We start from the raw sequence: 13,987 nt of genomic DNA, 5'->3' as shown, positions 1-13,987 counted from the left end.
TAGCTGGGGTGAGGTGACACCAGCATTTCAGTGAACAGGTTTGAGGGACTTGGTGACAGTCTACAAGCCTGTTCATTGGGAAACACGTTCTGGGTGGACTTCACTTTGATACAGGATGACTGAATTAAAAAGGAAATAAACAGTGGCAATAATCAAAACATAGTTGAAGAAAATATACCTGAAGAGAAAAAGAAAAAAGCAGAGAAACGGATTATGGGATGTACATGGAAAATTTACTTCCTGTGTCCCAGTTCCCTGAATGATATTTTAACTAAGGCACAGCCTGTCAGCAATTTTAATTACAAAGATAAAGATATCATTTCTACAAGAATTCAGGAATTTGATACACACAAATAGAAACAAAAGTAAGAGGACTTCCAACTCCTGGGTATCCATCTCCTGAACAGTCAGTGACAAAGCTTTGAGAGGACATGGCTGTGATCCCAGAGCTCCAGTTTCAGATCCAGTCAAGTTTCACATGTCTACTAAAGTTACAGAAACCTGTCTGTGTCTGTTATTAACCTCCTGTGTGACCTTGGGTGGTTACTTAGCCTCTCTGGGCCTTAGTTTCCTTAGCTCTAAGGATTAGCTAATACTCACGAACCACACAAAATGCCTGACGTAATCACTCACAAATGTAACCTGATATTATTATAGTTATCAGATGTCATCTTTCTCCAAACATATCTGAACAGATGACATATATTGTAAATAATAAGAATTTAACAAACACAACCTGAGTCTAAAATCTCGTATTGAATTAATGAAGACCACAAAATGTCTTGAGATGTCAGAGAAATTAAAACTTTCTATTTTATCTTACATAGGCAGGTCAAAGGATACTGGTTTATTTATTTATCTTTTGTCATTGAGATATATAGATTTATTCTCATTATTTTTTGACAAATCTGTAAATAAAAAAAGAAATAAAACCTCAGAACCTAAACCAAGACTATATAAAATAGCCAATAAAAAATAAGAATTAAATTTCTTAACTGGATTCCACTTTAAAACTGTGATCAGAGTCACTTGAGAGAATTAAAACTTGTGAATAAAAATAAATGGCTAATACAACTTAATGCAATTGAAAAGGTAGAAATATAGAGAATATTTTATAGAGCTCATATTTAAAACTTCAATGAGACAGTCAACATAATAGTTCTAATTGCCAAAAATATTGCATCAGAATATAAAAAATGAATTTAATCAGAAAATATAAGGGGAAATTAATAGAAACTTCACTGCCATGGAAGACTTTCATATGACACATCTGTCTCTGAGCATTGAATTCTTAGACATGCAGTTCTGTCCATTTTCTTTTTTTCTTTTCTTTTTCTTTTTTTTTTTTTGAGACAGAATCTCCCTCTGTCGCCCAGGTTGGAATGCAGTGGCAAGATCTCAGCTCACTGCAAACTCCACCTCCTGGGTTCAAGGGATTGTCCTGCCTCAGTCTCCCAAGTAGCTGGGACTACAGGTGCCTGCAACCACACACAGCTAAATTTTGTATTTTTAGTAGAGATGGGGTTTCACCGTGTTACCCAGGATGGTCTTGATACCTTGACCTCGTGATCTGCCCGCCTCAGCCTCCCAAAGTGCTGGGATTACAGGCGTGAGTCCCCGCGCCCGGCCAGTTCTCTCCATTTTCTATAGAAAAGATACCTTTTCAAGAGTCCACAAAACAGTTACAAAATTCGTCATATATTAAGCCAGGAAGACAATCTCAATGATTTACTAACTGGATATTTTCCAACATTTCTTCAATTATTTTCCAGTCTTTGACCACAATACATTAATTGCAAAATAAAATGAGAGGGAAAAGTTATCCTCTCTCAAAAGTGAGTAAAAAAAGTAATAGTAGTAGTAGTAGTAATAGAATTTGCAGTAGTAGTGTCAAAAACAGTAATGTACACCATTTCAGGAACATTGACAAAGTACAGAATTACAAAGTAGTAAGGTACTGCTTTATACATTTTTAATTTCTTAACAGGAAATATTGTTTTAAAGGAAGGTCAGGCCCAGAGAGGTTGACTACTTATTCAGGACGCACAGCAAACTCGCCTCCCATTCCAGGGCTTGGCTATGCCTTCCTCGTGGGCCCACAGGCGGCTTGCTCAGCTCGGGGAACACAGCAGCCTCAGAGTTCACGGCAGGCCTTGACGCTGTGCTTGGGAATAATGTCTAGACTTAGTTATTTTAATTGTTTTCAAATTGAGGAAAAATAATAGGCGAACAAAGTGACACAGGAGAGGAGGAAAGAGCTGAACCACAGAAAGGCAAGCATACAAAATTAGAAGACTAAATATGGTAGAACTGGTAAGCCAGGAGGTGGTTTTGGGGGGTAGACATTATTGATAGTACAGGTAGAGCTTTGGCATCAAGAAAGAGAATGGGAAAGGAAAAATTAACAAAATGAAGTATTTAGAAAGGGAATACAGTAGTAGAGGTAAAGAAGATGAAAGTCATATTAGACTATTACATGCTGATAAAAAATACAGATTTCACAAAATGGATGATTTTTCTGGAAAAATATATATTATTAAAATTATTTTAGAAACTAGTGGAACCCATGGATACTGTCTTTGGGATCTCCCACGCCCATCCTCTCTTTGCCATTAAATTCCTCCTCGCCCTGGAACACAAGTCTCAAAGTCAGCCCCCCGCAGCCACCTCAGCTGGACTCGGCCGTGGCCACGGAGCAACCCCTGGCTGCGCGCTGCCTGGAGAACCCACGCCTCTGCGGAGCACACGGAGGGGGGCCCATTGATTTCCGTGCGCGGCTGGTTTATTTTATTTATTTGTTTTTTTAGGCTTCCCTCTCCCCCAGGGCCTCTAGCAGGCAGGGCCTGTCCTCTCTACAGCGCCGCCCTTTCTCTGTGCTGGGGCCATGGAGCGGAGGTAGCTGGGACCTTGGCGGGACGGTGGTGGAGAGTGGGGCCATTTGCCCTGAACAGGAAGACCTGGGGGTGTTTATGGGCCTCAGAAGGTGTGAATAACATAAGCTATTGATTAGCTATACATTGTTCTTTGTATCACAGATTCCAGGCAGGAGAAGATAATAGGTGAGGCGGCTAGTGGGGAACACAGTGCCTTTAAACAGTTGCCCGTGGATGCGGGGGCAGGAGTAGAGGAGTAACGGCGTGTGACTGAAGTCCCATACTCTATTCTCTCTGGACCTGACAATTTTGCATATCTCACAGAGGTTACACTGCTTAAAGCTATTTTTCTTTTCTCAGTAATAGAGGAATTTTTTTCATGACTTCCAAAATGCATAAGGAAGAGGCTGCCATGTGAGTTGGTCCCTGTAGGGCAGTGGAGCTCCCTCAGCCTGCCTGGCTCAGACCCGCTTTCTTGGCAGGGGCTGCACATCACAGGCATCTACCTAGAAATACCCATGCCTGGCCGGCCCTCCCTGTGCCAGCTCACAGCTGCAAGTCTGTGTTTCCAATCGCTTTCAGCCCGAAGCCAGGCCTTGCTGGAGCCCTCTGTCCAGTACACTCTGTTCCGCCTTCCTCCCCTGCCATTGTGGCTGCTGAGCCTTAAAATGTGGCAAGTCCAAACAGAGGTGTGTCATTGTCATGCGACCCCACTGACTCCAGTAGGAGGTGTTTTTTTTGTTTGTTTGTTTGGTTTTGAGCAGCAGCAAGATTTAGTGTGAAGAGCAAAAGAACAAAGCTTTCACATTGTGGAAGGGGACCCCAGCCAGTTGCCACTGCTGGCTGGAGTGGCCAGCTTTTATTCCCTTATTTGTCCCCTCCCACGTCCTGCTGATTAGTCCGTTTTATAGAGTGCCGATTGGTCCATTTTACAGAGTGCTGATTGGCGTGTTTATAATCCTTTAGCTAGACAGAGTGCTGATTGGTGCATTTACAATCCTTTAGCTACACACAGAGCACTGATAGGTGCATTTTTTACACAGTGCTGATTGGTGCATTTATAATCCTTTAGGAGAAGCAGAGTACTGATTGGTGCATTTTTACAGAGTGCTGATTGGTGCATTTACAATCCTTTAGCTAGACACAGAACGCTGATTGGTGCGTTTGTACAGAGTGCTGTTTGGTGCATTTATAATCCTCTAGCTAGATGGAAAAGTTCTCCAAATCCCCACTTGACCTAGGAAGTCCAGCTGGCTTCACCTCTCAATCCCCCCTCTAAACAGGACACTCCAACTACTGTTGGGAATTGGGACTTCCTGCTGGATAGGGGCAAAGAAGGGGCCCTGCAGTTGTAGTGTCCTCCAGAGGGGAACTCTTCAGGCCAAAGGACCAGCAGGTTGGTCCAGGGGTCCTCAGTAGAAGTTGTTAGTTGAGCTCATTTGGGGTTCCATTTGTAAGACCATCTGTAGCTTGATGGTCTTGAACCTAGAGGAAACAAATTTGACAAGGAGGTTAAAAATACAGGGCCCGAAGGTGAGTAATAGCAAGATGGCTGTCATGGGACCTAGAAAGGGGAGAAGCCATGTTGCCCAACTCCAGAGGTTGGTATTTGGGAACTGGGACTTCCTGCTGGATGGGGCAAAGAAGGGGATAGGGAAGGAGATATAGGGTTTATTGAGGACTTACATACAGGGCGGTCCAGGAGCGGTGGGCAGGACAGGAAAATCCACTCCAATTTGTAAAGAGCAGGCTGGTTACAGAGCATTTTCACTTAGTAACCTCTATTTAGCCCAGAACAAAGGGCCTGGATCCCCAGGGCAGCCTGTCTGTGTTCAAGGGATGTCTGGAAGGCCAGCACCTCCTGGGAATCAGGGCTGCTGAGCTGGGAGGAGACTGTGCCCCAGGGAGAAGGTGAAGCTGCCTTGGTACTGGGTGGGAGTGAGTGGTGAGAACCTGGCCAAAGGTAGGTGACAGGACAGCCTCCGTGTCCATTTAACAAGGCAGACTTGCAGACAGGGTATGAGGCTGCCAGAAAGACATTTACTATTCACTGAGCTTCAGGAGAGCTGATCAACCCAGGCCAAGGCCAACATTGCCCAGTGTCCTCATTAAGAAACCCCTCAGGGCACAGGTTCCAACCCAGCCACTGGGAGGGAGACACAAGGCGGTGTCAGTGTCCTTCGTAGAGAAGGAACGAATGTCTGGGTTGGCCGCTCCTGGATTCCTTAGCTGGGACCTCTGAGCACGGATTCTTTTTAGAGATGACCATAGGGTCCTTCTCAGGGCATGCTTCAGTGCCATGGGTAGAACATCCATACTGGAATTCAAGGGTTTAGTATTTTAAAAGTGTCAACTATTCCATCAAAATGTTATGTTGACTATATGGTCAAATAATATTTTGGATGTGTTATAGTTTCTTGTTACCTTTCTGTTACTGATTTATCTGATTTCTAGTTTGATTGCTTATGGTAAGAAAAAACCCCTCTGTATAATTTTAATTCTTTTAAACTTGTTGATGTTTGCTTTTTGAGCCAGGATATGATCTGTCTTGCTGAATGTTTCTTGGATGCTGAAAGGAATGTGCATTCTGCTGTTAGCTGGAGCACTCTATAGTATCAGCAAGATTTGATTGCTGGAAGATATTGCTGAATTCTCTCTGCTGAATTTCTTTCTAGTTCTTCCATGAATTGTAGAGAGAGAGTAAAAGTCTCCATCTATAATAGTGGATTTGTCAGTCCATTTGTGCATGTGCCACTTTCTCTTGTCATTTACTTTCTCTTGTCATTTTGTCAGTTTTTGTTTCTTGTATTTTTCAGCCCAGTTATTTGGTGAATACACATTCAGGATAACTATGATCTCTTGGTGGATTGTTTTATCTGTATGCAATATCCCTCTCTGCCTTGGAAATGTTCTTTGCTCTGAAATATACTTCATGTGATATTAATGTAGTCATTCCTACTCTTTTGATTACTGTTTGTATGGTTTATCTTTATCTGTGCTTTTACTATTTTGCTATTTTATTTTGTTTCAACCATCAAACATAATTTGAAAACTCAAGATGAAAAAGAAAGTGTATCATATTTAACCATACATTTGCTCTTTTGTTATTCCTTCCTGATACTCCAAGATTCCTTCTTTCTATCGTTTCATTTCTGTTTGAAGACCATCTTAGCAGTGCTTTCGGGGTAAGTCTGCTGCTCTTCTAGTTTTACTTCATCTGAGAATGTCTTGAGTCTCCCTTCATTCCTGAAGGATATATTTGATGGATATGGAAATCTGGGTTGATTGTTCTTGCCTTTTAGTAATTAAAAATATTATGCCACTCTTTTCTGGCCTCCATGGTTTCTGAGGAGAAACTAGTTTTTCTCTATAGGTAAATTGTCATTTATCTCTCACTGCTTTCAGGAAATTTTATCTTTCTTTAGTTTTCATGAGTTTGATTTGTGGATTGTTGTGTCTTCACATAGATTTTGGTGGGTGTCTAGCCTTTTTAGGATTTGCCCAGCTTCTTAAATCTCGAGGTTTATATCTTTTACCAATTTCTTAATCATTGTTTCTTTGAATACCTTTTCATCCCTGCCCTCTTTCTCCAATGATACAAACGTTAGATCTTTTGTTCATGTCCCACAGATCCCTGAGGGTTGGTTCTTTTTGTTTTTTAGTCTTTTTTCATTTTTCAGATGAATAATTTCTATTGTATCTTCAAGTTCCCTGATTCTTTCCTTTATACTCTCCATTATATTATGGTGCCCATTCCGTTAGAGTTTGACTTCAGTTGTTTCATTTTCAGTTCTAAAATTTCCATGTGGTCCTCCTTTATAATTTTGATTTCTTGTCTGAGACTTTCCTTTTTTTTTTTTTTCATTTATTTCAAGTGTGTTTCTCATTGCTTGTTGAAGAATTTTTATGGTAGCTGCTTTGAAATCCTTGTCAGATAATTTCGACATGTGTATCACCTCAGTATTAGCTTCTGTTGATTCACTTTTCTCATTCAACTTGACACATCCCTGGCTCACAGGATCCCCACGTGGTCTCTGCTGTTACCACAGGAGAGGGGCGTGTTAGTCTGGTGAGTGTGGAAGTTCGGGTTCCCACTTGGCCTTCACCAAGGAGCTTAATTTTTTTTCCTGTGGAATTTGGCGGGAGCAGTTATTATCTAGGAGTGTTAGGTCTAGCTTTAGTGCCCCTTTCCTGGCTTTCTGGCTAGGGATAGCAGGCTTCTCTTGGGGCTTTTTGTTGTCTTTGTAGTACCCACTGACACACCAGCTTCCCAGCACCTAGTCTAGGACATACGAGGGGAAACAAAAAGGAACCCCACCTCTATGCCAAGGCCCCCAGCTGATCTGCTTCCTCTTCATCTTTACAGTCTCCTTATGCTTATTTTCTATATAATGCCAAGTTTTTAGCTCTGCTTAGTGGGACGAATTGGAAGAAATGCATCCACTTCATCTTGCTTCAGAACTAGAAGCTAGCTTTATCGTCTTTAATTGGAGAGTAAAACAACTACATTCTCTTCTCCAGTAAACCCTTATGTATTTGTGTCGTTAAATTCCTTATCACCAAACACAACTCATGCACCAGGGAGGTGCTCCAGGCTTACTCTGTGATTTTGGGCACTTTGTAATCCCAGTCAACTTGCACTTTGGGGCATGTGCCCCGGTTTGAGGAGCACTGGTCTGTGGCTAAAACTTGTTGAGGACTCATTATGTGGCCAAACACTGTTCTCACTGTTCTAAGGGATTTATAAGGGTGAGCTCATGGAATCCTCATAGCACTCTTAGGTACTGTTATTACCTTCATTTTATAAAGAAATTGAGTTGTGGAGATATTTAATACTTTTCCAAAGTGATGCCACTGGGCAAGAGCAGGAATTGAAAACTAGAGCCCTAAGCTAGTATATTGGGGTACCTGTCTGTGTTGGGAAAATGCATTTGGGTTTTGAAGCCAGAAGAATATTCCAAGACACCATCTCTGCCTTTTACTGGTGGTGACCTTTGTCAAGTTCCCTACTATATACAAGCTTCAACTTCTTCATCTGTATAATAAGGAAAACATGACATGCCTCACTATGTTTGGGAAATAATAGATAACATTAACGTCTAGTCTATGAGGCCCTTAGCATACAGCAGATCTTCAGTAAGTCATTTACTTACTAATGGCAAGTTGCCATTGTTATGGTTTATCCATGTCCACAGGGAGGCAGCATATGTAGTGATTAAGAGTACACACTTTAGAGTTAGACTGATGCATTTGGATTGTCACACCAGAGCAAACTAGCTGAGAGACCCAGGCAAGCCTCCCAACATCCTACCTCTCCAGTAGGTGTGATGATGCCAATTCCAGAAGGCAGTGTGGGCAGTTGAGAGGGTCCTGAGCATGGAGTGTCACAGTGACTAGGTTTTGTGAGGGAGAGTACAGTTTCTGATGGGTCTGAGTGCTTGCATCAGTTCTGGGTGAAATGAAAATGTTTGGTGATGCTAGGTGACGCTACTTCTCTGCATTGGTGCCATCCCCAAGACAGCACTGACTCTCACTTGGGGGCACGGCAAAACCACCCACCAGGAACTTTCTCCAGTCTTGGGCTTCTCAAGCAAGGTATGCTTTTTGTGGAATTTGCCCCTTGACAAGGTGAATTTGCTTCTGAAACATGACCAGGTGTCTCGGCACCCAGATTGAGACTCTCAGCATCTTACCTGACACTGACTCACTCTACACAATCTGTCACAGAGGAACAAAGGCTTTGTGTTTCCATGAAGGTTTGCAGTGATGTCTGTGATGCCTGGAGTTGACCAGACACTGTCGTGGGTTGTGTTTTTCCAGAATTCAATGATCAGGGCTGATATTTTGCAAACATGTTCAGCTATTTTCAAAAACAAAGTTAATAAAGTTCAAGAAATTTAAGTAGTTTTCCCAAAATATGTTCTGTGTTTCTTTTTGTTTGTTTTGTAAAATAAAATGTGTTCAGAAGAGAAGCCAAGAGAATCCTACCACTTTCTTGAAATGCCCAAATCTGCTCTAGAATTTCGGGAGCTGTCTCGCCCTTGGATGCAGTTTTTGTGTTTAACTGTAGCTCTGTTGAGGGTCCCTTGCTGTGGCTCTTTCTGAGCAGCCTCTTCCTACACTGATGGCCAGGGAAGAGAGAATGTCATGATCCTTACTATTATAATTACCACATGCTAGGCTCTTACTGCTAAAAAACTTAAGCCTTTTGAAACCAAAATCGTAATATTTGCAGGGGCTTCCCTTAGTGACCGAGCAGCACTGAGCAATGGCTACAGAGCATGCATTACCTGTGCCAAGTGGCATCTGTCAGTCCTTGGAAGCTGGGGTAAGAATTTGTGGAGATGCGGGTACCCTGGAGGCGGCACACAATGAGGGATGCTTTCCTCTTCTTATGACTGCTTTTGTATCTGTGCATACCCTCCTTGTCCACGTCTCAACCTCACCGACCACAGAAGAAAAACTTCTTCTTCCCTATTCCTTTCCTTAGACAACAGTTGGCCTTACTTTCCAACACTACTTCTCCAGCTCTCCTTGGCCTTAACTGTGAGGGACTTCAGGAGCCTGTGGGAAGGTGGGATCTCTGGGAAATCTCCAGAGAAGAAAAGTTGGAAGATGACACAAGCAGAGGAAACATCCAGAGATTTAAATGGTGGCCCAGCACATGGCATTGAAGGACCAACAGTCTAATATTATAGATGAACAAACAGAGGCTCCATATAGCCATTAAAATTTTGAGAAAACCTTAAGCAGGTCTCAAATAAAATTGCACACAATGGAAGATGTCTAATAGCAGCATGCATTCACATAATTTAGTCTACAACTTTCTGATTTATAGAAATAAAAGGTAGTGAACATTGTGAAAATGCAAAGGTGCTAAGGCCATGTTCTCATGAGCTATGAGTCCATATCTCATGAGGCTGTCCAGATTTCGGATGCCATAACTCATTTCTCTTTGTATTTCAGGTTGGGCTTCCCAATGATGATTGTGTCCTGCATCGTTGGGATGTGTTATCTTCTTGTGGCTCATGTGGTGGTGGGATGGAATTAATAGACATCCATCTGTCACTCGAAGACTAACGGAAACTTCATCCATCACAACCCATCAGCCATAAAACTACCCTGACACAACTGTTTGGAGAAGAAAAGGTGCTTACCCTGGAGATGCTATGGAGACACAGTGGAATAGACCTTGACACTAATACTCTAATTCCGGCGAATGCTGGAACACCGTGGCCTCTTCTCTGTGGCCTTTCTCCCCAAGGACAAGATGTAGAAAATGTGAGATAGCTTACTCGAGATTCCCTCCAGAAAAATACGTATGTTTCAAAACCCTTCCTGCTATACATAGGAAAAGACACACATCCACCCAAAATTGCTTGTGCTGTTTAATTGTCAATTCTCCTGAGGCTAAACACAGTTTGTTTTTTCTTGTAATCACTTTTCATGTTAAAATAATCAGCACTCAAATTGTATGCTCTCTGAATATAGACTTTCTGGGGAAAGGTTTACTGCTCGTAAGGAAACATGTTATATATTAAACTGTTCCTTGATCAAAGGCTTTGTAGTAGTTTACATTATGTAAAATTGCATTTTATCCATTTATGTTTTTCTCTGCAGTTTTAAAGTTATCAATTAAAAGTCCAGAAATTTGACTTGCAGAGGATCATAGATATCGTTTAAGGGCTGTTTTACATATTTAACAGCCAAGAGTAATGATTTTCCATTTTGCAAGTGGTGCATGCTATTTTCATCAATTACGCAGATGTACAGTGGATACGCTCAGCTCTGCTCTCCCTGCAGGACACTGTGGCTCAGTCAGTATTTATTAAATGCAGTTCTTTTGTGAAGCATTCCTTGAGAGGCAAGGGTAATGAGAGCAAAGATCAAGGGGGAGCCCTGTGCTTCCTCCGAGGTCTCGTCTGCTCTGCCTCATCAGTATCGTGGTTATGCCCCGAGGAAGAAGCCCTTCTTCAGTTTCCGATCTTCTGTGCATACCTTGGAATAAAAATGTCTGGGGACACTGCTCCGAAGTGATTGTGTGTCAAGCATCTGACTTCAAAAGGTCCAAGCTGCTCAGGACACTAAGAACTGCAAAGCAGGAGACCTTTCTGGTCCCATTTCTGCCACGGGCACCCTCAGGATGAGTGTCCCTGTCTACTGTTTAGAGTCTATATTGTAGAATGGCAACCTAGTTTCTCCCTGAAAGGTTGGGAGTGTTTATGATCAATATGCCCTTTGAATTCCTTGACAGCAAAGCTGATGTGCAACCCTATTTTATTTTAAAATATGGTGTTGGACGACATCACACAGAAGCCTCCAGACACGTGCAGCTGACTGGGTGTCCTGGAGGAGACTCTGCCACAGTCTGTCTAGGAAAGGGTTCTTCCCGCTGCTCCCGCACTGCCCGTACTTTGCTTGGTCTCACTGGACCTGGATGTGCCTGAGCTGGTCACTGAAAAACATCGTTTCCTCTTCTGTCCCACATCAGGATGCCTGGGGGCAGCACTGATCTCCCTTGTGTCTGGCTCCTTCCAACTCAGCTCACGTCTGCTCTTTCATCCTTTTACATGTCATCCCTTAACAACGCGCAGGCCCCGTCTCCCACCCGCTGCCTCTCCTCATTGGCACCTCTCTCTACTCTTCAGTCATCCCTTCTCATTCTTGAGGTGGAGTCTCGCCCTGTCACCCAGGCTGGAGTGCAGTGGTGCTATCTCAGCTCACTGCAAGCTGTGCCTCCCGGGTTCACGCCATTCTCCTGCCTCAGCCTCCCGAGTAGCTGGGACTACAGGCGCCCGCCACCACACCCGGCTGATTTTTTTTTTTTTTTTGTATTTTTAGTAGAGTCGGGGTTTCACTGTGTTAGGCAGGATGGTCTTGATCTCCTGACCTCGTGATCCGCCTGCTTCGGCCTCCCAAAGTGCTGGAATTACAGGCATGAGCCACCATGCCCAGCCCAGCCCTTCTCATTCTTAAAAACCATTAGCTCTGGGCTGATTTCTCCCTCTTGCTCATACCCGCAGCCTCCCCTGAGGTTCCTATTCATGCCCCCCAGTTCTGATTTCTCTGCCCCACCACCTTCCCCCACTCCCCTCCGTGTCACACCCACCCTGGGTCCCCAGGACCTGCCTAGGTCCTTCATCTCTGTGGTCTTTCTCTGACACTCCAACACTTCCAGTCATTGACCCCAGGTTACCCTCTAAAACAAACCTTGCCCCTGCTGGAACCTCTCGTTCACTGGCCCGTACATTTTAACTTCCCCTGTCAACTCCCTCTTAGCTTAGTTGTTTGTTTATGCTCTAAAATTTAAAAGTCAACCAACAAACTGTCCCCATGCTACCTTGACTGCCCCTCAATGTTTCTGAGGTGAGTCATCCCACAGGGATGGCTGGTTTTATTTTTAAGTGAAGATTTCAAGCATCAGACAGGCTCTCGGCACTGCCTGGCTCTTTGATTCCATTTCCCTAGCGCAGCAGCCAGAGGACTGGCTGGAAACAGGTGGCTGCCCACATTGGGTAAGTGCAAGTAACTGTAGCCAGGGATGGTGCAATCCTTTAGGGTCCGTGAGAGAAGGTAGCTGTGGGTTTCTGAGGGGCAGTGGGCAGTGACCAGGACCTGGAGATGCAGGGAGCTGTGTCCAGAGGGACTGGACGGGAGCTGTGGTCTTCTGCTGGGGCTGTGCCAGCATGAGACACTTGGCAGCCAGGGCGGGGGTTGGGGGGTGAGGGGTGGGCCGTGGGAATCATCCTGAGTTTATGCCTTTCATCCTGTGACTTCCCTCTGTCCAAGGACTGAACTAGCTGGAAACCACGGGACAGGAAGCACTGCTGATGCTGTCCAGGAATGGGAGTGGGGCAGGAGGAGCAGATGGAAGATACTCAGCTTTATGTACTGTTTTGCTCCTCAGCAGATGAAAAGTCCACTTCTGAAGAAAGGAGACACTAAAAGTGCCATGAGCTTTACCACCCAAGAGTCCACGCAAGCTTGCCCACACTCCCTCCTGACAAAGTCTCCAGAATTATTAGGTGAACAATCCAGTGCTTATTAAATCCTGTCATTATGATGGAAAAAGACAACCTCAAAGGAAGCAGCTACGCCTTTGCTATAAACCTTGGACCGCCACAGGCCGTTGTTCTTGCTAGAGTCTGCCTGATGTCACATGCATAAAGTCCTAAAGGTTACAGGGACTGTAAGGACACCATTTTATAGTCTGAATTCACCGTGAAAATCTAGATGAAGGGTGTGTGTGCTGCAGACGAGGATCTGATCCTCCCTGAGCTTGCGTGAGGAGCTGTGCCTTACCTCTGACATACGGCCCCACGCAGGCAACATGACAGCAACAGAGTCCATGGGAATCTGAGCCACTTCCTCCTGCAGTGCGTGTGCCTTCCAGATCCGCTGGGGCCCAATCTTGCAAATGCAACATACTTTTTAACGGAAGATCACTGAGCACATCCGACGGGACGGTTATGTGGATCAGATAGCCCTTGGCTTGTGATGCACAGCCCAAGTTCTGCAGTCACTGTTTCCACAATTAGATCTTCAACCTGCACCAAGACCCAGTGGCAGCCTGGAGCTGCTTTTCTAGAGAAGACTAGTTCACTAGTCAGAACGGGAAGACAGGGACTTCATTCAAATCTTGGGGTTTGCACTCTGACTCTCCCCTCAAGGCTTGCGAGCATCTCCCTACAGCGTCTGTGTCTGCCCTTGGGATGCCTGCAGCCGTGCTGTGCTATTTCACAAGGCCCAAGTGGCAGGGCACCCGGCATGGCAACCTGGACCTGGGAGCTGCACTTGCTTGCTCTGGTCCCCCTCAAACCTTGCAGCCCTGGGAGGTTACCTGCTAATGGGTTAGAGCAGCAAATCCAATATGTTATGTGCTGCCTATAAAATTAAAAGTGGACCATCAAGAATTGTATTTTTTTTTTTTTTTTTGATGATCAGCACAACTGGTTCTCACTTTGCAGGGTAATTTTAAGTCACTCATTCCTACAATTACCATCAGGATGTTGTATTTCTTTTGTGTTACCATCTTGGTGTGAGATGGACAACTTCCTCATGTAATAGGAAACAAACTTGGGAATTCTGATGGTTGTTTAACATGATCTCTCTCA

At 44.1% G+C, this 13,987-nt stretch overlaps 1 protein-coding gene across 3 annotated transcripts in view; it reads left to right on the top strand.

The window, feature by feature from the left end:
* The window catches only part of OCA2 (OCA2 melanosomal transmembrane protein), a 357,547-nt gene extending 347,120 nt beyond the window's left edge, over nt 1-10,427 (top strand). For all 3 annotated transcript variants that reach the window (XM_017882412.1, XM_017882410.1, XM_017882413.1), the window contains one exon: nt 9,840-10,427. In XM_017882412.1, coding sequence (XP_017737901.1) covers nt 9,840-9,856 — 17 coding nt within the window. In that variant the 3' untranslated portion in view covers nt 9,857-10,427. The remainder of the gene's footprint in view (nt 1-9,839) is intronic.
* Nucleotides 10,428-13,987: the final 3,560 nt, after the last annotated feature.

Source organism: Rhinopithecus bieti, unplaced genomic scaffold (genome assembly GCF_001698545.2).
Source record: "Rhinopithecus bieti isolate Rb0 unplaced genomic scaffold, ASM169854v2 scaffold_13247, whole genome shotgun sequence".
Lineage (NCBI taxonomy): Eukaryota > Metazoa > Chordata > Mammalia > Primates > Cercopithecidae > Rhinopithecus > Rhinopithecus bieti.
The sequence above is the reverse complement of the archived record's forward strand: the minus strand, read 5'-3'. Positions and strand labels throughout refer to the sequence as shown.